This window comes from Phocoena phocoena, chromosome 6 (genome assembly GCF_963924675.1).
Source record: "Phocoena phocoena chromosome 6, mPhoPho1.1, whole genome shotgun sequence".
Lineage (NCBI taxonomy): Eukaryota > Metazoa > Chordata > Mammalia > Artiodactyla > Phocoenidae > Phocoena > Phocoena phocoena.
Genome location: NC_089224.1, coordinates 94157011 through 94181786, shown reverse-complemented (window position 1 = coordinate 94181786; position 24776 = coordinate 94157011). Strand labels below are relative to the sequence as shown.

Here is a 24776-nt window from a genome sequence, read left to right as displayed (position 1 = left end):
CACTTTTCCTTGACGTTAAAAATCAGAGTTCAATTTTTAAAAAATATAATACCTGTAGTGAAAAATCAATGCATTCATTGAAAGGTGGATGGTTTTGTTTTCCACTGTCTTCTACTCTTCTCCCATCAGCCCCGTAGTTCCTGAATTTCAAAACCTGAAACTCTTGGAATATCAAATGTCAAATGTGATGATATGGTTAATGTAATATGTCAGCCCAAATCAGTTTCAGTAATTTTTTAAAAAATCTTATATTTTTTAGCTAATGGGAATGACAACAAGAAATTTAAAGGAGATAGACCTCCCTGTTCGCCTTCCCGTGTTCTCCATCTTCGCAAAATTCCAAGTGATGTCACCGAAGCAGAGGTCATATCATTAGGTCTACCATTTGGCAAAGTAACTAATCTTTTGATGTTGAAAGGAAAAAGCCAGGTATGTAAGTTTTAAAGATTGACCCACAGTTATTATCTCTGAGTGTTAGTGATAAAATGATTTTTAGGGTAATTACCTGGCAGTCCAGTGGTTAGGACTCTGTAGTTTCACTGCCAGGGGTGCAGGTTCAACCCCTGGTGGGGGAGCTAAGATCCCACAAGCTGCAAGGTGTGGCCAAAAAAAAAAAAGATTTTATTTTCTTGAATTTTTTTTTCCCCCCCTAAATTTCATTCTATTTAAATAGTTTTTAAAATAGAACTTTTTAGTGACAGGAAGCAGCAAACAGAAATGTTAATATAGGAAACAGGATTATCTCTTATTCATTGACTTGTTAACAAACATATTTTATATTCTTAATTACAAAATGGTTTATGAAAATATCCTGTGATTATCAGAAGAGATTGGATTGATTACCATCAGAGATTGGATAATGATGTCTGATTCAGACTCCTCTATCTTTAGTAAACTATTTAACATCCCTGTTTAATGCAGATGAGGTTATTAAGAACTGGAGAAGTTAAATAATATGTCTTAGTATTCAGCCCTTGTTGTGTTTACACATTTTTCTTGCATCTTTTGGAGATAGTGCATGCACTTGGATCTTTTTATCACAGATGCCACTATTGAGAATAGTATGGTTTGCACGGTTTGAAAGCGCCAACATGACCGTGTCTAATGGCTGTGAAATGTCTAACTGCCATGTGTTATGTACATTATCGTGTTTCATATAGTGTATCCTATGTTTTATGTCAAATAGCTCTGAGAGGCAGCAGGCAATGTCACACTTTCCTTTGTTTCTGCAGTTGGTTCTAGGTTTATATTTATCTGTAGTGCTAATTGACTGTTATGTTAATTGCTTGTCTTTTGATCATAAATCCTGTTTAGAAAATATCTTGTTAGTAATTACTTCAGGAGATTCTGTTGTGAGTCACTAGTAGTACTTGTAAGCATAATCTTTCCTATGGTTCTTGTAGGTGGAGTGTTAAGGACAGAGTAAGGGTTATTATTTTCACCAGCCTTTTTGTGGGTAGTGACTTTCGGTTTTCTCTCCACCCTACATTATGAAAATTGATCCCTTTGGATGCTTTAGGAAAACATAAATAATTCTTTTACTGGACTCCATGTAGAAAAATTTATTTTTACATATGAACTTTTAGGTTGTGTATACATTTAGGAAAAAATTCCTGTGATAAGAATCATATTCCAAAGACATTGTTCAGCTTTTCCTTTGTGTGGCTGATGTTAGACATTGCAGGAGTTTAGAAACATTTAGAAAGGAGTTTGCAGGAAGAGACTCTCCCCATATAATGAATATTATTAGAATACAGTTTACAAATTCTTTGTTGAAAAGATGATTAAAAACCAGATAGTTAGGAAATATTGCCATAGCTATTTTTGTTGCCTTGATCATTTTTATCCACTCCTCTTAGAAATATTAGAAAAAGTGTATTATTGATACAATTGGATAGCAACTTTAAAGTGTGTTGTGGACATCTATACCTTTTAGATAGTATAAATGACTCGAAGTCTGTTTTATTCCTCAAAGACAGTGATTTGCATCAGGGGTTCTTCCTGCATTTTAAATTTGAGATGTTCTTATAGGTAGTTCTGAGGGCTCAGAACGCTTAGTAGATGTCTATATTTTATCTTCTTAACCATTAAGATAGGGTGATAAAACCTGCCACCTTAAAGGTCTGTAAGTATCCTATTCCTGTCATAAGTTAATGGGAGTCCTGACAGCTAGGAGAAGCTTTATACAGAATAAGACATAAATACCAAGGAGCTTCTTCCATCTCAGTTCTTCTTGTGTTAGTCTTCAAATAGCTAATATTAGTACAGTGATTGCCAATATCCAAAAAAGGTCACTTGAATGACCCAAAGCAATATTGACTTAATGTAAGAAGTTCTCCCATTTCCCTAATTTGTACAATTGAGCCTTTGCACCTGAATGCTCTAATTGTATTCATAAATGGCTGTTTTATAAAAAGGTAGAGAAGAGCAAATCATTATGCCTCATCTCTGTTTGAGAATTTTTTAGGAAGAAACTGAAAGCTACTACTATTTATAGTAGTGATGCACACGTTTATTTTTGCCTTTTTAATTATTTCTAGATTTTAGAAGAAACAGAAATAAGAAAACCAAAAACCACATAAAATCATTTAATCAACTGGCCATTTCCCAATCCCAAATCGTTTATTGAACCCAACTTTTTTCAATTATGTTTTCAGTTACTGTCAATGATACACTTTGAAACAAGTCTTTTCATCCCCTTGGGGACAATGTGATTTCTCTTGAGAATACTGAGTTTAGAGCAAGCTGGAATGACAAAGTAGTTCTTAGCTGCCTTTCAAAAACATGAGCTTTCACTTTACTTCCTTGTGTTTATTGCAGGCTTTCTTAGAAATGGCTTCTGAGGAAGCTGCTGTTACTATGGTGAATTATTACACTCCTGTTACTCCTCACCTTCGAAGCCAGCCTGTTTTTATTCAGTATTCCAATCACAGAGAACTTAAGACTGACAATCTACCTAATCAAGCTGTAAGTATTAAAGGTATTTCTAAAAATAGTTATAAGAACACATGATACAATAACTTAAATTTAATTTTCTGTTTTTCAGAGGAAAAAAAATCATGTGTTTTTCTTCATCTTAGCATGCTCTACTGGTAAAGATTGTTTATGTAAATTCTTACCCAAAGACTTAAGAATAAGAAAGCACTGCCATTTGGAAGTAAATTTGAAGATACGGTGTTAGAAATGGCAGATATTTAGTTTTCCCTTGAAACTGTTTTCATGAGTGGAAAAAAACATACGTTGTTATGTCTCTCTTAAAAATCTCAGATCTGAAAGGAACTGTAGAAGTCAATCCTTTTCTTTTTACAGAACATGTAACATTTGTGTGTTTAGAAGTCAATCCCTTCTTTTTACAGAATATGTAACAAAGGCATTGAGAAGTTGAGTGATGCTTTTATTATGATGTTAAGTAACTGAACTTAAGATGTTAATAAGAATTTGTATAGATATGTTCATTAAATGAATTTTGACTCTCCAAGGTGAATGTGGAATATAGAATATGAACATTTCTTACCTAATTTTCCAGTTTTTATTTTGATATAATTCATGTTCAAACTTCTGTGTCTCTCCAGGTTGATTTTTAAGTAGCTAAAATAGTCATTTGAAGTAACTTCAGGGTAGGAAAAATTTATCCACAAAGCAAGTACATTTTAAGAAAGGTTTTTTTAATTATGTTGAGAGCAATTTGGCCATGATACTCTTGCTCTAGGCAAAAGAACTCCTTCCGCTCTTTGACTCTGTGTTGACAGTCATTATAATGCAAGCTGCTGAATTTATAGTTTTCCACATTTTTAGAAACAGTGACATTTCCTGCACACAATCCTTAACTTATCTAAGAGATATTAATGGCCTATAATAAACTATCTAAACTTAAGAGTAAATGAAATGTTAGATATTTTTAAATAGTATAATTTTTTTTAATGAAAAATTGCCTTGTAAATAGGATACATGCTCATGGTAAAACATTCAAACAATCCAGTTACCCAGATATAACTAATTAACTAACGTTTTGCTAACATTTTACTGTGTACCCCTTCTCTATTCAGGTTATTGTCTATGTATATAATTTTATACCAATGGAATCCTAATAGTTTGAAAACTACTGAAAACTAATTATTTTTTCTCTACAATATGTCAGGGATGTTGTTTCATGACAACAAATATAGAATTACTTCATACTTTTTATTTTATTTTTTTTACTTCATAATTTTTAAATGACTGCATAATACTCTCTTCAAAAGGGCAGCCATAATTTATCCCGTTTCTTTTCTTTTTTTAACTTAACATCTTTATTGAAGTATAATTGCTTTACAATGTTGTGTTAGTTTCTGCTGTATAACAAAGTGAATCAGATATATGTGTACACATATCCCCATATCCCCTCCCTCTTGCATCTCCCTCCCACCCTCCCTATCCCACCCCTCTAGGTGGTCACAAAGCACCGAGCTGATCTCCCTGTCCCGTGCTATCCAGTTTCTTGTTAGGTTGAGATTGTTTGCCATGTTATGCTCTTAAAAATAGTACTACAGCAGCATTCTTACATATCTTGGCATACATGCAGCATTATCTTATTTATGTTTCTGGCAACAAAATTGCTGGGACTAAGCCTATGCATGTTTTATGTTTCAGTATATGTTGCATGATTGCTTTCTCTAAAGCTTATTTGCTGATTTAGGGTGCTACTGATAATATATGAGCAAGCAGTTTTCCTGTCCATCTGTGTTAATATGCTAGTTAACAAATTGTATCTTATTGTTTACTCTCTTTTATTTAATAACTTGTAAAGTATTTATAGTGATTTCTGTTAAAGCAGTTTTTTCCCGATTTTTTCAATTGTGGTAAAATATATATAACGTAAAATTTACCACTTTAACCATTTTTAAGTGTATGGTTCAGTGGCATTAAGTACATTTTCATTGTGCAACCCATCACCACCATCCATCCCCAGCACTTTTTCATCTTCCCAAACTGAAACTCCATACCTATTATACACTTATTCCTCATTTCCCCTACCCCCACCCTGGCAGCCACCATTCTATATACTTTCTGTCTAGAATTTTGTCTGCTAATGCAATTTTTAAAATATTTTTATATAATAGTCAAATCTCTGAAGTTGTATTATGGTCTCTGACATGGGTACCATACTCATAAAAACCCAGTATAGCAAGATTAAAAACATTTTTTTTACCTATGTTTTCTTATACTTTTATGTTTTGGTTGTTTTTATTTGTAGTGTTTAAATCTTTGTTTTATTAAGAATATTTTGTGGGTGGAGAGTGAGGCTTTGGTCTTTCTCTTACTCCCAGTGACCATTTTCTCTTTTGTTGAAGTTGAATAACCCATTTATCAATATTATCCATTCATGGGACTTCCCTGGCAGGCCAGTGGTTAAGACTTTGCTTTCTAATGCAAGGGGTGTGGGTTCGATCCCTGGTTGGGGAGGTAAGATCCCGCATGCCTCGTGCCAAAAAACATAAAACAGAAGCACTATTGTAACAAATTCAATGAAGACTTTTTAAAAAATGATTCACATCCAAAAAAATCTTTAAAAATATATATATATCCACTCTTGTGAAACTTGTCTTTTGTCATGGTCTAGTTTTCCATACACAGACTATGCGTATTTACAACCCGCATATATACACTTGTTAGACACGACTACACATTCTGCTTGCGTGACCCCCATCTACCCTCATGTGTGTGTGGCTCACATGGTATGCAGTCCATGTCTAGTATGGACTACCTTTTGGATTCTGTTCTGTTCCATTCCTAATTCAGTGTCCCTAAGGCTTAATATGTTGTAGGGCATGGCCCTATTCTTTACCCTCTCTTTTTAGAAATTAAATGGGTAATATGTTTTGTTTATTTCTCAAGATGTATTAGAATTATTTTGAAAACTCGTAACCCCAAAAAACACAGAATTGGGTTGATTTTATAGATTTATTTGTAGATAATTAACATGTCTATATTGCTAACTGATCCTTTTGAGGAGGAAGTTATATTTTATTTCCTATCTTTCAGAAGAATTTTTAATTCTCCTTCATGTAAGTCATGCAGTTTTCACATTAGTGTTATTCCTAAATATGTTAAATTCTTAAAGATGATATAAACAATAAAACTCTTAAAGACTGGATTATTCCAAAGGGAAACAGTGAGAAATCCCAGTTGCTTGGCAACCAAAGCCAGCCCAAATGACCTAGTTTATTCTTAGATAGCCTTGATTTCTTCCCAGTACCCTTTCCATTTTGTTACTTTTGTCCATTTTTTGCATTGGTGTTTGATAAAATAATATTTTTCTTTTATTCAGAGTCCTACACCAAAGCTGAAGTCAAAATTGAAGGTCCTGTTTGCATATATAAAATGTACCAGATGTTTTTTTATTCAGGCAGCCCTCAGAAACTGATAAATTACTGTTTCATTCTCTTCTCTTTGAATAGCAAGATATCCCAAAACATGCACATAACTTCTTTTCCAGCTTATGGACATACTTGGCAGAGGGTCAGGTGAATATCAAGTATCTTTGTCCCTTGGGTTAAGCTAAAATTAAAGCTAAAAAATTTAGATCCTATTTTGAGGTACAGCATTTGAGGAGTGGTTGTATTAATATGATTCATTTTTGTATAGACAGTTTTTCTTGACCTTGTGGGTGGAAGTTTATAAATTTGCAAAGAGATAACCATGGAAGGATTTTCCCTTAAAAAATTTCCCAAAAAATCATCCAACGGGACACTTAAGATCTGTGAATTTTGTTGTATATTCATTTCCATCTCAATTTTAAAAATGGCTTCTTCACATTATCCAGGCATGTTTAAATTTTACATGAAGTATATATACCTCCCCCACCTCAATAAAATATTTGTTGATTTTTCCATCATACTACTGCTGTTTCCTTTACTACTAGTTAATGTAACCATTCCGGAGAGTTTGTTGCTGAAACATTTAAAACTATCCCATAATAAGAATTCTGCTGCCTCATAATGTTTAGTATCAGATACACAGAAAATATGTCTTCTGTGTATCTGAAATATCTCTTCATGTTAAGAAGACATTTCTTTTTTTCCCCCCCTCACTTTTCTGTTGTCCTCAGTGGAAAGTATGCCTCCACTTTCATTTTTTTTTACTTAAATATTTTTGCCTAATTAAAAATTGAAACTGTAGAGTTAATTATTAAATAAATCTTTTTCTCAGACTTTTATTGTCAAAATAATTTTTTTGCATGCCTGCTATGCAGAGACTTTTGTACTCAATGCTCTGTGAAGTACTAATGCAGAGTATATTGACAACTCTAGAATGATATGGACAATATATACCATGGCTTCTCATGTTTCTCCACTGTGGTATCTTCTATGCCAAAGAGGAAAGAGTGAAGGAAGGGAAACAACAACAGTAGCAACAATAACAGTAATATAGCAGCAGTAAGCATGTATATAGAATTGTTTAATAAAAAGGATTGATAGAATGATTGATGGGTAATGAAGTAAAGTCAGTGAGGTTGGGAATTCCCTGACAGTCCAGTGGTTAGGACTCTGCACTTTCACTGCCGAGGGCCTAGGTTTAATCCCTGGTCGGCGAACTAAGATCCCACAAGCCGCGCAGCGCGGCCAAAAAAAAGTTAGTGAGGTTAAGTTTACTTTCAGTTATGCAGGCTTCGTTTTGATAAGATTTAATCATCCTGATAGAAGAAGAAAAGGCACCATTATTCCACTGAGAGCCTCACTATGATTTTTCCTAGACATTATGAAGTTGTGATGTCCAGTGTGGTAGCTGCTAGCTAAATGTGGCTAAATTTAAATAAATACAAAAATAAAATTTTCAGTTCCTCAGTTGCACTAGGTACATTTGGAGTGCTCACTGGCCACTTGTGGTTAGTACTGTCATATTGCATACTGTAGATGTTGAACATTTCCATTATCACAGGAAATTCTGTTGGACGGCACTGTTGGTCTTCCATGTCTCTACTTAACCTTTCCTTTTTCTGTGTGTGTGTGCACGCAATACAGTTATAATAACTACTTTAATGTTCTTTTCTGCTAACTCTAATCCCTGTGTTAATTCTGAGTCTTTTTTGAATGACCTCCCAACATCATCATTGCCTATTTAAAGGCTCAAAGTGGAAATGTGAGCCAGTTTTCAAATTTGAAAGCAGTACAACCCTTTTTTCCAAATAAAATCTTACTGGGGAGCCCACTATCAAATAGATAAACTGCCATGTTTGAAGCAGAATTAGGATGCTCAGTATTCCACACACTTGGCTTTACGAGAACATAGTTTTGAAAGCTAATGATATAAAATATTCAGATAATTCATATATTGTTCTCAAAGATGATTTGGAAACAGCATTTGGTAGTTTGTGTTTTACTTGATATATAAAAGTCTGTATATGACATTAAAATGCTGTTAAAAGGTAAAAAAAAATGTATATAAAAGTGGAAGTTGTTCAACTCTTAAGCATGCAGAAAGTAAAAGACTGCCACTTTTCCAGAAAGATACTTATTTTAATGTTATTTTTCATAGCAAAATGTTGGAAAGCTACTCATCTCACATTAGAAAGGTGGTATAATAAATAGTAAATTAAAAATTAAAGTCATGAAAACAAATGTTCATATAGAAAACGAAGTACTGTGACAAAGTACTATGTTCTTTAAAATTGCAAGTGAGTACAATATGTAGAAATGAAAGAATCTGCATTAAAGTGGTAGGATTTTTTCATTTTGTGACACAAACAGTTTACTAATTATCACCATTCTTAGGAAATTATAAGTACGGAACAAAAGACTGATGAAAACTTGCATTTAATTTCAATAATCATTAACCGTGCTTTTTTTTCTCTTCAATTTTCTCTTTCACCTACTTTATTTTTTAAATAATTGTTTTAAATTTTGAGACAGTCACAAAATTTAAAAAGAGTTACAGATATAATACAAAGAACTGTTGATTCCTTGAGGCATTTGGGAATAAATTGTTAATCTGGTCTGTGTTCATTGGCCAAACTTTTAGTGTGCATTTCCTTCAAAGAAGAATATTCTTCTACACAACCAGAATACAGTGGTCAAAATCAGGAAATTAACATTTGATGCATTACTTCCCTCCAATCCTCAGTACCCGTTCAAGTTTTTCCAGTTATCCCAATAATGTTTGTTCCAGCAAAATAAGCATTATTCATAACCACATATTCCATTTAGAAATCACATCTTCTAGTATCCTTTTATCTGAAACAGTTATAGGGTTTTTTTGACTTCGTAACCTTGACGCTTTTGAAAATTATGGGCTACTTATCTTTTAGACCATCCCTCAATTTGAGTTTGTCTGATGTTTCCTTGTGATTAGATTCAGTGTATGTAGCTTTGACAGGAATGTCACAGAAGTAATGCTCTTTTTTTCTCGTTGCATCATATCAGGGAGCACATAACTTCAATTTGTTGCATTATTGATAGTGTGCTCTTTAATCACTTGATTTGGCTGGTGTTTGCCTGGCTTCTCCACTGTAAAGTTGTGACTTACAAAGGGGGAAAGAAGAGTGTTTGGGGGAAGGTACTTTAAGGCAGTGTAAATATACTGTTCCTTATCAACTGTCAATTTATATCAGCCTATGGACTGAATGTTTCCCATTTCATTTTATGGGTTTTTATTTGTTACAGTCATTATTTTGTTTCTCAAATTGTCCTATATTTGGCCAGTGAGAGCCCCTTCCAGCTGTCTTCTGTGTCCTTTTGGCTCGTTCCCATCATTCTTTGAAAACTTCTTCGCATTCTGGTACAAAACAGCAACAGCAAAACCCCCACAAAACCAGAAAAGTTACACACTCATCTTGTGCTTTCCTTGCTCCAGCTTTAGAGCTGGACATTTTTTTAGAGCACCTGCTTCCTTTTAGTGGAGCATGATATTAAGAAACTTTTCTGCCTGCCCCTGCTTGGATTCTAACATCTCATGCCAGGCTGCCCCTCCATTGAATTACTTCCTTAGTCCATTCAGGTCTCCATGGACTGACCTCCTCTTAACCCTGCTTAGATTATTTTTACTACATGTGGACCCCTTCTTAACTCTCCCTGGGTTCTGACAGTCCTGGCTAGGCTACTCTCCTCTGGATGCCTTTCTTACCCATCTCGTGCTCCCTAGGTTCTGACAGCCAACAGTGAGCCACCCACTCACAGATACCTTCCTTACCTTGTTTGGGCTCCGGTTTCCCTTACCAGGCAGACCTACCACATGGATGCGCTCCTTGCGTTGCTCAGGCTCTGATGCTCCATGCCAGGATGCCTTTGTATAGGGATGCCGTCCTGCCCCACTCTGAACCACCACAGCTCCTCTCTTCCTCCATATTTACGCCTATCATATGCCACCCAAAGGCTTTAGAACTCAGTTGTTCAGGGAGGAAAAAAGAAGAGGGGGACTTCAGTGATTTTTTTAAAGTGGCCTTTAATGTTACCCTTCACGCTGTCTTTTTTCCTATTGTCATTTAAAAATTAGGAAATAAAAGTTATATCCAAATTTTCTTCTTTTTTGGCCATGGTTTTGTTTTCATTTCTTCAAGTAAATTTAAGAACTTTCTTAAATATTGTGTCATTATGATAAGAAGGCAAGACTTTTGATTCTTGACTGATTACAATTTTAGGATGTATGCATCCAGAGAAAGTAGATATGTATATTTTTATTTAACTATATTACTTCATATTACTTTACATCAACTAATTTTAAGGATTATATAATGCTTCTGTGTAACCACAAGTTCTCATTTTGCATTGTTAAATAGAGAGCCCAAGCTGCACTGCAGGCTGTCAGTGCTGTCCAGTCAGGAAGTCTGGCCCTTCCTGGAGCTCCTGCTAATGAAGGCACAGTCCTACCTGGGCAGAGCCCTGTGCTCCGAATAATTATTGAAAACCTCTTTTATCCTGTTACCCTGGAAGTTCTTCATCAGGTAAGGAGGAACACTCTTATGAAAGCAGAGTCAAATATGACCTCTGTAACTTTGGATGTTTTATGTCTTTAGTTTTTCAGGTTGTTGATTTTGGTTAACGTATTTGTTTAAATAATAGTAAAAAAAAAATCTTCAGCATCCTGTTTCATGCAAGAAATAGTATCAATTAGAGATAGTTTGGTTTTCTTGTTTGTTTGTTTGTTTGTTTTGCGGTATGCGGGCCTCTCACTGTTGTGGCCTCTCCCGTTGCGGAGCACAGGCTCTGGACGCGCAGGTCCAGCGGCCATGGCTCACGGGCCCAGCCGATCCGTGGCACGTGGGATCTTCCCGGACCGGGGCACGAACCCGTGTCCCCTGCATCGGCAGGTGAACTCTCAACCACTGCGCCACCAGGGAAGCCCAGAGATAGTTTTTTGAAAGCCTCCATTTTCTAACTTAAATACTTGATTTAAAAAGGTATGTAAGAATTCTATTTTTTTATACCTAAGCATGAAAATGAACAAAGCACAGACTCCTATAAAAAGAACCAGTAGTAGTTGTTCCTCAGAAAGTAACATCAATATAGAAAACAACTAATCTATTTCTACTGACTCCTCCCTACACTTGAGTATTTTTATTTTAAAAACTCTGAAAGGAAAATATGAGTAACTTAAATAAGGAAGTATCATGTTAAATACTGACTCATTCTCAACATTGCTTTCATAGACTACCCATTACTATGTCTGAACTGTCTTGATAAGAGGCAGTGTACCACATCATGGCCTACTGTGAAGATATAGAGTTTAAGAACTGGAAGATCGATCACCTACCTATTTACATAATTTTGTATTGAATAAAACTGCGGCTCAGATACTTGATGAGTTGAATATTGTAAAGAGTAATTTAAGAACCAGTTAGAATTCAAGTCCCCTAATGTCAACTCCAGTATTCCATTTCATTATACTTGACAACCTAAGTATAAAAATTATTTTAAAACACTAAAATATATTATATGCTTATTTTCATATTTATTTATTTATGGCTGCGTTGGGTCTTCGTTGCTGCATGCGAGCTTTCTCTAGATACGGCGAGTGGGGGGCTACTCTTCGTTGTGGTGCGTGGGCTTCTCATTGTGGTGGCTTCTCTTGTTGCGGAGCACGGGCTCTAGGCACACGGGCTTCAGTAGTTGCGGCACACGGGCTTCAGTAGTTGTGGCATGCGGGCTTCAGTAGTTGTGGCTTGTGGGCTTTAGAGTGCAGGCTCAGTAGTTGTGGCACACGGGCTTAGTTGCTCGTTGCAGCTTGTGGGATATTCCTGGATCAGGGATCGAACCTGTGTCCCCTGCATTGGCAGGGGGATCCTTAACCACGGTGCCAGCAGGGAAGTCCCTATTTTCATATTTATATCTCATTATTATTATTATTATTAATTTATTTTTGCAGTACGCGGGCCTCTCACTGTTGTGGCCTCTCCCGTTGCAGAGCACAGGCTCCGGACGCGCAGGCTCAGCGGCCATGGCTTACAGGCCCAGCCGCTTCGTGGCATGTGGTATCTTCCCAGACCGGGGCACGAACCCGTGTCCCCTGCATCAGCAGGCGGACTCTCAACCACTTCACCACCAGGGAAGCCCCCTCATATATTAAACAGCATGATCTCAGGCCAGTCTAGACTCATTTAACTGTTTTCCAAACTTTTGGATTTGTACTACTGAATGAAGAGTCATAGGGGTGTGTGTGTGCATGTGTATTTAAGAATTGAAATGTATCCTATCCTATTCTCACATTTTACAAATAAGGGTACTGGGGACCTTAGAAGTTGTTACTTTCCCCACAGTCATTGTACCAATTGGTGATGGAACTCAGATATATTTCCTAATATGGTTCATGTGCTATACATGTAAATATCAAAATATACCATTTATTATGCCTACTTTACTCCCTGTAATAGTTTCCTGAGTACCATTTTCTAAATATGTGCATTTGTGAAGCATGTCCTATGGAGGGTTTTAGCAGTGGTATCCGTAGCCACCGTTGTTTCCTAAAAGTGTTCAGCAGTTACTTAAGTGATTGGTTTATTTGTTATGGTGGATTTTCTTTTCTACTGTTTATCCCGCAGAGTGGCATTGAACCCTCTGTGATCCATCAGCATTTTTTGTTTGCTTTTGCTACTGCGGCACTGTAGCTACTGCTGACTTCTACTGCTTTACAGAAGATGTTATTGCACCTGTGGCTCAACATTGCCATCAGTCAGCAGTGAATTTAGTCAAGGTTGTGTGGTCCTTTCTTGTCATTCCATTTGTCATTTCCCTCAGACCAGTAACAAACCTTGTTTCTTTCCCAAAAGATCATGGGTCCTTCAGGTGAAGAGAGGTAACTGAGAGTCTTCAATAGTAACCATTGGGATAGGACTCTCAGCCCTTTAGTTATGGCACTCTCCTGTTTAATCCTTCTTCACATTGCTGTTGGAAAACACCAGAACTTCTTAGCAAGGCACTTAAGTCCCCATGTGCAGACTTCTCCCCATCTCTTTAAGCTCACTTCCTAACTCTTCTGCTTATTTAGCACCCTAGCTTTTCTGGCCCTTGGACCCTCTCCCCCTCCCCCCCCTTATTTCTGTCCTTGTCCATTTCTGTCTTCTATTTCTTAGGCCTGGAACACTCTTTAGGGAAATAGCCACTTAGCTGAATCTACATCATTCCATTTGCAGCTCAAATTCACCTCCTCAGAGAGTCTTTCTCTAATTACGTTAATTTAGCCCTCTCCCCCTGACACTCTATTCCATTAGCCAACTAAAATGTAGTATAGCATAATGATTAAGGATACAGTATCTGGAGCTGGTTTGAATCCTAGCTCTACCACTTACTACCTCTATAACCTTGGACAAGTAACTTACTCCCTCTATGTCTTTTTCTTGTTTATATAATGGGGATGAAGATGGTATCTATTTTATACCTTCATTGTGTGGATCACATGGGTTAATGCATTTAAAGCACTTAGAACAGTGCCTGTTACATAGTAAGTGCTCAAGAAATGTTAGCTGTACTTATCAGATGCTAGTAAATTACATTGTAAGAACCTGATCCTTGCTCTTGTGGTCTTGTGGGTAAGATGTAATTTCATAAGTAATAGCATAAAATGTGATAAATATTGTGATTGGAAAATACATGGAAGTGTGGAGTTGGTTGCATGTGTTATAATTAATTAGTAAGTAGAGTTGACATTAGCTAAACTGCTCTCTAACATCTATGGAAGCTAGTGTTTTTCCTTTAGCTCATGGTGAGGGGATTAATAATGACTGAGATGGGAGTGGTGCTATTTCAAATGAGGTAGGTTAGGGGAAGTGTTTACAGTATGATGACATTTGAACAGAAGCTTGAAGGATGTGAGGGTGTAAGTTATGTGTATATATGGTAGAACAATGATCCAGTCAGAAAGAACAGCAAGTGCAAAGTCCCTAAAATGGAAGTGTGCTTAATGTGTTCAAATATCGGAAAAAAGACTATATCATTGGCATGTAAAAAATAAGGAAGCCATAAATGATAGGCTCAGAGAAGGTGTTAAGACTAGATGATGGAAAAAAAAAAAAAAAAGACTAGATGATACAAAGCCTTTATAATCTTTACACTGAGTAAAATAGGAAGCCATGGAGGATTTTGAGTAGAGGAGGGAGATGATAGGTTTAATGTTCTTGTTGCTATGTTAAGAATAAACTGTAGGCATAAGTGGAGGCTCTTATCATAGTCCAGATGAGAGATGGTGGTGACCCAGGTGGGGACGTGAGCACTGCACATGGTGATTACGTATATATTTGGAGTGATTTGCTGATGGGTTTAGTAGTTGTGGGTTATGGAGAGAAAGAGAGTAATCAAGAATGCCTTCCAGATTGTGGATGTGAGCCTCTGGTAAAATAGAGCTATCTTATACTAAGATAGTAAAGACTGAGGGCAAAAAAGATTTAGGGCAGGGGTGGGAGGAAGGGGAGGAATCAGGAGAGTGTTTTGGACATGTTAAATTTGAGATACCTGTTAGACAGCCAAGTGGGAGATGTTGAAGAGACAGTTGGGAAATAAGTCTGGATTGGGCATAAGAATTCACGCTGGAGAATTGGTAATCATTTGCATATGAGTGATAATTAAGGCCATTGGATTGGATGGCATCACTTAGAGAGTATTTGTAGATAAAGAAGGCATTCATCAACTGTTCCATTACATAAACTCAACCCTGCATTCTAAAAAATTTCCTTGTGTACTGAAGGAGTAGGTGAAAACAGTATTTTTGTGGAATCCATTACTTCCAAGTACTGTTATATATGGGGTTACTTTATGAATGTCCAAAAGGTGAATCTCTTCAGGATGAAGGACTTACCTTTTTGAATTGCAAAATAAAGATAAATAGCTTGCAAAAACCAATTATTATGGTATCAAGTAAAAGAATCAACACTAGTAATACAAAATTCTAATTCTTAAATCTTGCTGTTTTGTTGGCTACAAAAACTATTATAAACAAATTGTGGCCAATGTGCTTGCTATTTTAAAAAGTTCTAATATAAATAATGCTTTTTACAAGTGAATACTGGTGAACAGTTTCTGGCAAGCCCTCTTTATAAACATCACCCTGAAGATTAATTTTATCAGAATTTGATCTTTAGTATTTTATTAGTCCCATTTTAAAGTCTGAAAAGATTAAAATGCACAAGAAATGTCAAGAGTTGAGTCTATGTGTTTCTTATGTTTATGACAGCAAAGTAAATATATTAGGAAATAGTCAAAGACCTTGTAATCTATAAAAATATATATTAAACTTTCCTAAACATTGATCATTTGAGACCTAATCTATTTAAAACTGAGTATTTTGCTAATTATAAAAAGTTGTTAAAAACTACACTTCAGGCATTCCTGAATTCCCCAATGTTGGTGCTCACTTACTTTATTCAAACGTATCAGATTGGGGGCTTCCCTGATGGCGCAGTCGTTAAGAATCCGCCTGCCAGTGCAAGGGACGTGGGTTTGGGCCCTGGGCCAGGAAGATCCCACAGGCTGCGGAGCAACTAAGCCCGTGCGCCACAACTACTGAGCCTGTGCTCTAGAGCCCGCGTGCCACAACTACTGAAGCCCACGTGCCTAGAGCCCATGCTCTGCAACAAGAGAAGCCACCACAATGAAAAGCCTGCGCACTGCAACAAAGAGTGGCCCCGGCTCACCGCAACTAGAGAAAGCCCGTGCACAGCAACGAAGACCCAATGCAGCCAAAAATAAATTTAAAAAAAAGTATCAGATTGATCTTTGCAGCTACTCTTTCAGTAAATACAATCCAGGGGACTCTAGAGAGCTATCCATGGTTAGCCAGTTGAGTTCATTCATATTCTCTTGGCACATTCAGATGAAAATTACACAGCCAAACACATCTGTCAGGGAGGATATGCTTCAGGTTGTTGTTCAAGTTAAATGAGGGAAACGAATCGAACCATTAACAAAATCTGAAGGTTAAGTGGAAATTAACTAGGTTCTGTAGCATAATACAGTATAAAATCCCAAATTTTAGAGCAAATTATATGTTCTTGTTACTTCATTAACAAGATATTTTACATAAAAAATGTTTATCATTTTAAAAATTGCATATTGCCATAATTCTTCAGTCAGATCTCAGAGTATAATTTGTTATCAGTTAATAATAAGCATTTACGCTGTGCCTCTTATATGCCAGGAATTGTACTCAATGATAGAGAAATGATTCAGGCAAGGTATATACCTTCAAGGACCTTTCAGTCTAAAGGAGACATATATAAACAAATGTATAGACCAATGTAAATAAAACAGCTAGATAAATATTTGTATGAGGCCTAGAGGGGATATTAATATTTGGTACTAGAGAATGAACTCTATTGAGATTTGGGTGAGGCTAAGGATTTTCTGGTGGCATTATTCCCTGAGCTGAGTTTTGAAAAAGATAAATGAAAATTTACTAGGTATTAGGTAAAGAGTTACAGGAAAAGGGAAAAGCCACATGTATAGGCATGGAAGTCCGAAACCACTTAGTGTATCTGGAGAACTACTATAGACAGTTCCCTACTGTTGATGTGGTATAAAAAGTGTGAGGCAATAAGGTTGGAGAGGTACACCAAGGAGAAGTTGTGTATGTTATACCAAAGAGCTTGGATTTTACCATGTAGATAATGGGGAGATAGTGAGGAATTTTAAGCAGGGAAAAGTATAATCTGACTTGTACTTTAGAGCACTACCTGTGTCTGCAGTATGAAGGAGGGAGGTTAGGCAGTTATTATATCTCCTTTTATATATATACATACACATTTTTAACATTGTTACTACTTTATCAGGTGAAAAAAAAAGCAAACAAACCTCAATTGATGCATTTACAATATATAGATTGATGTGTGTGCATGCATGTAACACCATAGTATCACCAAGGATGGAAATTAAGAAAACATAATACCTTTTCCCAAGAATGCTTATACCTATATCTTAAAGAAAGATACAACATAAAATCTTTGACAGCTGAGAAGAAAGTAAATTTGGTATTCTTCTATAAACGTTAAGAATATTATCTAGGACGTGAGGGTGTACTGAGGAAATAACCTGTTACAAGGCCAAAGTTTTCATTAAAAGAACAAAACAAAAAATTTCCTAGTGTTTTTCAAAATACAGTTATAATGAGGGGTTAAGGTCTCAAAAGTTCTAAACCCTGAAATATGACCATAATGAAATTAACTACATTTTATTAAAAGTTTTAAATTTCAATAAAGAGCCTTCAGACTATCTAACTTTTAAAGAATGGCATTTTCTGGTGATCCCTTCCAAGACAAATTGGTTCCACAAATCTTGTTGATCTTCTTATCTCTTATAAGAAATGTTTAACTCTAAGCTAATAATATATTAAAGCATATCTTGCCAAAAATGAGTATTTGGACTTTAGGATAGTTATTTTATCTTGGAGGGTGGTAAAATACACATAAATTTTATCATTTTAACTTTTTAAAATTGTACAGCTCAGTGGCATTAGGTACATTTATATATTTTTGCAACCATCACCAAATAACATGTATCTCTAGAAATGTTTTCATCTTCCCGTTGAAACTCCTGTACCTATTAAACAGTAACTCCCCACCCCATTCCTCCCTTCTCTCAGCCCGTGGCAACCACCATTCTTCCTCCTGTCTGTGAATTTGCCTACGCTAGGTTCCTCATATAAGTGGAATCACGCATCGTTTGTTGTTTTGAGACTGGCTTATTTCCCTTAACTCATTGTCTTCAGGGTTCATCCATGTTGTAGCATGTGTCAGAATTTCGTTTTTAAAGCTGAATAATATTCCATTGTACGGATATACCACATTTTGTTTATTCATTCATCTGTGGATGGATACTTGAGTTGCTTCCATCTTTTGGCTATTGCAAATAATGCTGCTATGAACATAGGTGTTCAGATTATCTCTTTGAGTCTCTGCTTTCAATTCTTTTGGGTATATGCCAAGAAATGGAGTTGTTGGATCATATGGTAATTTTATTCTTAATTTTTTTGAAGAATCCCCATACAGTTTTCCATAGCCACTGCACCATTTTACATTTCCATCAACAGTGCACAAGGGTTCCACTTCCTCTACATCTTCCCCAACACTTAATCTTTTCTGTTTGTTTTGGATTTTTTAATAGTACCTGTCCTAATGGGGGCGTGAAGTGGTATTTTGTTGTAGTTTTTATTTGCATTTTGATGATTAGTGATGTTGAGCATCTTTTCTTTTTTTTTTTTTTTTTTTTTTTGGCCACACCACGCGGCTTGCAGGATCTTAGTTCCCTGACCTGACCAGAGGTCGAACCTGGGCCCTTGGCAGTCCTAACCACTGGACCACCAGGGAGTTCCCATTGAGCATCTTTTCAAGTGCTTGTTGCTATTGATTATCTTCTTTGGAGAAAGGTCTATTCAAATCCTTTGCCTGTTTTTAAAATTGGGTTTTTGTTGTTGTTGAGTTGTAGGATTTTTTTTTTATATTTCTGTATATTAACCCCTTATCAGATACATGATTTGCAAATATTGGCTCCCATTTTGTGGGTTGTCTTTTCAAGTCAGTTGATAGTCTTTTGATGAACATAAGTGTCCATTTTGATGTAGTTGAATTTATCTGTTTTTTCTTTTGTTGCCTGTGCTCTAGGATAGTTATTCTTTTTTTTAAGATTTATTTATTATTTATTTTTGGCTGCATTGGGTCTTAGCTGCGGCATGTGGGATCTTTATTTAGGCATGCGGGATATTTCGTTGTGGCGTGTGGGATCTTTCGTTGTGGCGTGCAGGATCTTCGTTGTGGCACAAAGCCTTCTCTCTAGTTGTGGCATGTGGGTTTTCTCTTCTCTAGTTGTGGCGCACAGGCTCCAGTGTGTGTGGGCTCTGTGGTTGTGGTGCAGGGGTTCCAGAGCACATGGGCTCTGTAGTTCGTGACATGTGGGCTCTCTATTTGAGACACGCAAGCTCAGCAGTTGCGGCACGTGAGCTCAGTAGTTGTGGCGCACAGGCTTAGTTGCCCCACAGCGTGTGGGATTTTAGTTCCCCAACCAGGGATCAAACCCACGTCCCCTGCATTGGAAGGCAGATTCTTTTTTTTTTAATACATTAATTTATTTTTTGGCTGTGTTGGGTCTTTGTTACTGCGCATGGGCGTTCTCTATTTGCGGCGAGCAGGGACTGCTCTTTGTCGCAGTGCACCGGCTTCTCTTGTTGCAAAGCATGGGCTCTAGGTGCACAGGCTTCAGTAGTTGTGGCTCACGGGCTCAGTAGTTGTGGCTCGTGGGTTCTAGAGTGTAAGCTCAGTAGTTGTGGTGCACGGGCTTAGTTGCTCCTCAGCATGTGGGATCTTCCCAGACCAGGGCTTGAACCCATGTCCCCTGCATTGGCAGGTGGATTCTTTACCACTGGACCACCAGGGAAATCCCTAGGATAGTTATTCTTGATCATTCTTTCTGATAATTAAAAAGCAGGACCATTTGCCTATTAAGGAGACACATACATAGTATTTGATAACAGCAAATTCTTAGCAGCATAGGGAATACTTAGGTTTTTATCCTTAGAAGCAGAAGGGCAAGTTTCTGGCTTATTAAAATCCAGATTTAAAGTGGGATGTCAGAGGAAAGCAAAATGCACTGTAGTAACCCTGGCCCTGAACTTGTGGTGGGGAAGTATAGCAAGTGTTGTAGATTTAAAATGGGATGTCAGAGGGAAGCAAAATGCATTGTAGTAACCCTGGCCCTGAACTTGTGGTGGGGAAGTATAACAAGTGTTGTAAGAGCATTGGTAACCAGGGGTCTGTCAGGGAACTTTCCCCCAACTCTGTTTATTCCGCTTCTCTAAAGACTCTTTAGAGACGCCTTCCTTGAGCACCCTTGTACCTTCCCAACTTGCATTCCAGTTCACTCTCATCCCTTTCCCTTTTATTTTTAAAACAAAACACTTTTTTATGACCAGACATTGTTATTTATTGGCTTATTTGTTTATCGTCTGTCTTTTCTTATGAGAGCAGAGACTCGTTTCTTTCTTTTTTTTCTTTCTTTGAGGATTTTCCAGGTTATTTTTTTCTGTTATTGATTTTTAGTTTAAATCTATAATTGTTTGAGAATATACACTGTATGATTTCTATTATTTTAAATTTGTTAAAGTGTGTTTTATGGCTCAGAATGTGTCTATCTTGGTCAATGTTTCATGCAAAATTTAGAATGTGTATTCTATTATTGGGTGCACTGTTCTATAAATGTCAATTAGATCCAGTTGATTGATGATGCTATTCAGTTCAGCTATATCCTTCCTGATTTTCTGACTTCTGGATCTGTCAATTAGTGACAGAGCAGTGTTTTGTCTCCAGCTACAATAGTGTTTTTATAGTCCAGCAGCTTTTTTTCTCAAGTATTTTGATTCTTTTTCATTAAGCACATACATATTAAGGGTTGTTATGTCTTCTTGGATAAATGACCCCTATTATTATATACCCTCCCTCTTTATCCCTGATAATTTTTCTTCAAAAGTCAGCTTTGTCTAAAATTAATATAGCTGTACCAGCTTTTCTTAAAAATTAGTGTTAGCATGGTGTATCTTTCTCTCCCTTTAGCTTGAGTCTTTATATTTAAAGTGGGTTTCTGATGAATAACCTGGAGGTGGGTTTTGTTTGTGCTTTTTAAAAAGCCCACTCTAACAAGTATGTATTTTAATTGGCATATATAGAACATTCACATTTAAAGTGATTTTTTATATAGTTGGACTTATATCTACTAGGTTGGTAACTGTTTCCTACTTGTTTGTTGTTTCTTCCCCCTTCTCTTTCTGCCTTTTTCAGGTTTTTTTTTCCTGTTTCACATTTTGTTTTTTACTAGAATTCTTTAGAGCATTTTTAGTTCACAAAAATCTTGAGCAGAATATATATACCTCCTTACGGCCACAGACATACACAGTTTCCCCTATTATTAACATTAGTATGGTACTATTGTTTAAAATTGATGAGCCCATATTGAGACTCTTGTTACTGTTTTGTTCACTGCTGACTTTCTAGAGCTTAGAACAGTGCTCTATGAGTATTTGATGAATTAATAGAGCATTGAACATTCTGTTGTTCATTTTGTTGAATATTTTGTAGTTTTCCTGTCTATAAAAATTTCAAGTAGATGCTGATTCTCAGGCTGAAATAGTTGATCTGTATGACTCTTCCACTTCCAGGTATATGCTTTGTAACACCAACATCTCATAGCATTAATTAATTCCTGTTGTAACCTCCTGATTCAGTATTGTGCCATTTATGACATGCTATAAAATAGGTTAAATATTTAGTGCCTGTTATGTGTCAGGCACTGTTTTAAGCCATGCACGAGTGTTGAAACATGAACATCTTAGGCTTGATTGAAGTGATTTTGGTACCAATAGTTTTAAAAGAGGAAATTATTTTCATTTAAAACTGGGATTCAGGGGCTTCCCTGGTGGCGCAGTGGTTGAGAGTCCGCCCGCCGATGCAGGGGACACGGGTTCGTGCACCGGTCCAGGAAGATCCCACATGCCGCAGAGCGGCTGGGCCCGTGAGCCATGGCCGCTGAGCCTGCGCATCCAGAGCCTGTGCTCCGCAACGGGAGAGGCCACAACAGTGAGAGGCCCACGTACCGCAAGAAAACAAAACAAAAAACCTGGGATTAATGAATCAAGTTGTATTTATAAAGATATGTTAGCAAGTTTTTTCCTTAAATTTAACCTAATGTGAACTTTTTTCCAGATATTTTCTAAATTTGGCACAGTCTTAAAGATTATCACCTTTACAAAGAATAATCAGTTTCAAGCCTTGCTTCAGTATGCTGACCCATTGAATGCACATTATGCCAAAATGGTAATTATGATCTTTTTTTCATTTTTCAGTTGTTAATCAGTCACTTCAGTGATACCAGAGAAAGCCATCATGTCTTCTCCTTTGCTGTAGTTTACCATGTGTTTTTTTTGAAAATTGTAATAAAATATACATACTGAAATTTACCATTTCTAAAAGTACTGTTCCATATGCTCTTCTTATAGTCTAAAAATTACTTCTTTCTTCATATGAAATGGTTTCAAATCACCTATCATTTCTCAGATTTCTGGGACTCATTTCTGTTTGTCCTATTTAAAGTCTAGAGTTGAGCACAGTACTTCTGATATAATCTGACTAATAAAGTAGGATTATCTTTACCCCAGTGCCTCATTTACTTATATTAAGTGAGCCAAAGCTTGATTGATTTCAATATTTTTGCAACCATATTCACTGTTGAATTTCATTGAGCTCTAAATTGCTAAAGACATTAAATCTTAGGAAATATGCTGCCTTCAATTCATGTTGTCTTCTTGTTAGTACATGAGTGCTTGACTTTTGACAGGATGTAAAACTTCACATTCAGTTTGGTTACGTTTGACCCATCTCCTATTGAGATCTATCCCTAACTCTAATTCTGTCTTGTATTGGTATCTGAATTATTTCTAATTTTTTTCCAAAGATAGGGACTAAGGTTTATAGTACTTTTGTGTATCACAAAGTGTCTAATTCTTGATTAGGAATAACATTTATATTTGCTGTACCCTCTACCCGCATATATTATTTTGTACCTTTATGATCGCATACTGGTCAATAACTATCATGATAAGTCAGGGGTTTTTGTATATTTGTATGGTTTTTTTTAATTGATATTTTTATGTTTTGGTTTCTGGTATCCATTTTTATAAATTGAAGTGTTTATGGAAGTCATAAGTAGCTATAAATATCCCTTTGGTAAGTCTTTATTATTTTCAAAGGAGGGATTGCTGATTTTTGGTCTTGTATCTGATCTGACTCAAAACTTCCCTCAAGTTTATTACTCAAAGAGAATAAACTTAACAAGAAAAACAGTAAGTGGTAGATAATATTTCACATATTGTGGTTCTGACAGGTACCATTTACAAAGGCTTTATTTCATCTTAACCTATATAAAGTACACTAAAATGAATTAAGATGAAATGTAAAATTTAAATATCTTTAAACATTTAAAAAATAATCATCATAATAATTAGTACAATGTACAATAATGTATAATAGTTTTCTAAGCTTATACGTAGGAGATCTCCTCTTCCGTTTGCTCTTATCATAGACAGGATAGGGATTATTATCCTTACTTTACAGATGAAAAAACTGAGAAATAGAGATATTCATTTTCTCTCTTAGGCTCACACAGTGACAGAGTTAAAAGTAAACCCAGGTCTTTGGCTTTTAGTTTAGTCCTCTTTGCTTTATGCCTGATTGCCACTCTGTCAAAGTAGAGGCTACTTGGTTTATTATTGTTATTATCTTGTAAAACATCATGCTTTCTTACATGCTTTATTTAGGCTCTGGATGGCCAGAATATCTATAATGCATGCTGCACTCTGCGTATTGACTTCTCCAAGCTTACCAGCCTTAATGTGAAATATAATAACGACAAAAGCAGAGACTTCACTCGCTTAGACCTTCCTACTGGTGATGGCCAGCCATCCCTTGAACCCCCTATGGCTTTCGGTGAGTAGTTCTCTTTTGGGTCACAGAACAAGCTTTCTGAAGTTAAAAGTTTCATTTATTAATCCATATATGTCAGGTGGTTTCTTCTTGGATTCTCTCAGGATTTCTAAAGAAAAGTGAGAATCATGGAACAAAAATGTGTTCATTAATTGAATCTTAATATTAGTAGATTCTATTAGTTGGCAAAACCAAGTGGATACCTGAAATTGAATTTATTTTCTAACATTAATATTACTTGTTCTTTGTAAACCATGCAACCATTTGCTTGAAGTTAATAGTCATATATTACCACTGGTTTAAATAAGTTGATTTATAGGGTTGGCCAAAAAGTTCCTTTGGTTTCTAAGTACAAATAAAAGACACATTTTTCATTTTCACCAAGAACTTTTTTTGTGGTACGCGGGCCTCTCACTGTTGTGGCCTCTCCTGTTGCGGAGCACAGGTTCCAGACGCGCAGGCTCAGCGGCTGTGGCTCACGGGCCCAGCCGCTCCGCGGCATGTGGGATCTTCCCAGACCGGGGCACGAACCCGTGTCCCCTGATGCAGGCGGACTGTCAACCACTGCGCCACCAGGGAAGCCCCACCAATAACTTTATTGAACAACATATTCACCCTTTTGTTCCACTACCTTCTGCCATTGTTCAGGCAACTTCATAATTCCATCTTCTCAAAACTTTTTATCTTTTTGAGCAAAGAACTGTTCCAGGTGCCTTTTACAGTCTGCCGGGAAATGGAAATTTTTTCCATTAAGAGAATTTTGTAAAGACTGAAAGAAATGAAAATCCGAAGGTGCAATGTCTGGTGAATACAGCAGGTGAATCAGAACTTCCCAACCAAGCTGTAACAGTTTTTGTCT

General features: G+C 36.5%; 1 protein-coding gene across 4 annotated transcripts in view; it reads left to right on the top strand.

Annotated features, from left to right (window-relative positions):
- The window catches only part of PTBP3 (polypyrimidine tract binding protein 3), a 64070-nt gene that overhangs the window by 15465 nt on the left and 23829 nt on the right, over positions 1–24776 (top strand). For 2 of the 4 annotated variants that reach the window (XM_065879794.1, XM_065879792.1), the window contains exons 1-5: positions 268–429; positions 2821–2967; positions 10751–10915; positions 22142–22252; positions 23752–23920. In XM_065879794.1, the coding sequence (XP_065735866.1) occupies positions 409–429; positions 2821–2967; positions 10751–10915; positions 22142–22252; positions 23752–23920 (613 nt within the window). In that variant the 5' untranslated portion in view covers positions 268–408. Of the gene's footprint in view, positions 1–259; positions 430–2820; positions 2968–10750; positions 10916–22141; positions 22253–23751; positions 23921–24776 lie in introns of those variants that run through there. The other 2 variants (XM_065879790.1, XM_065879793.1) reach the window with 2 other exon arrangements.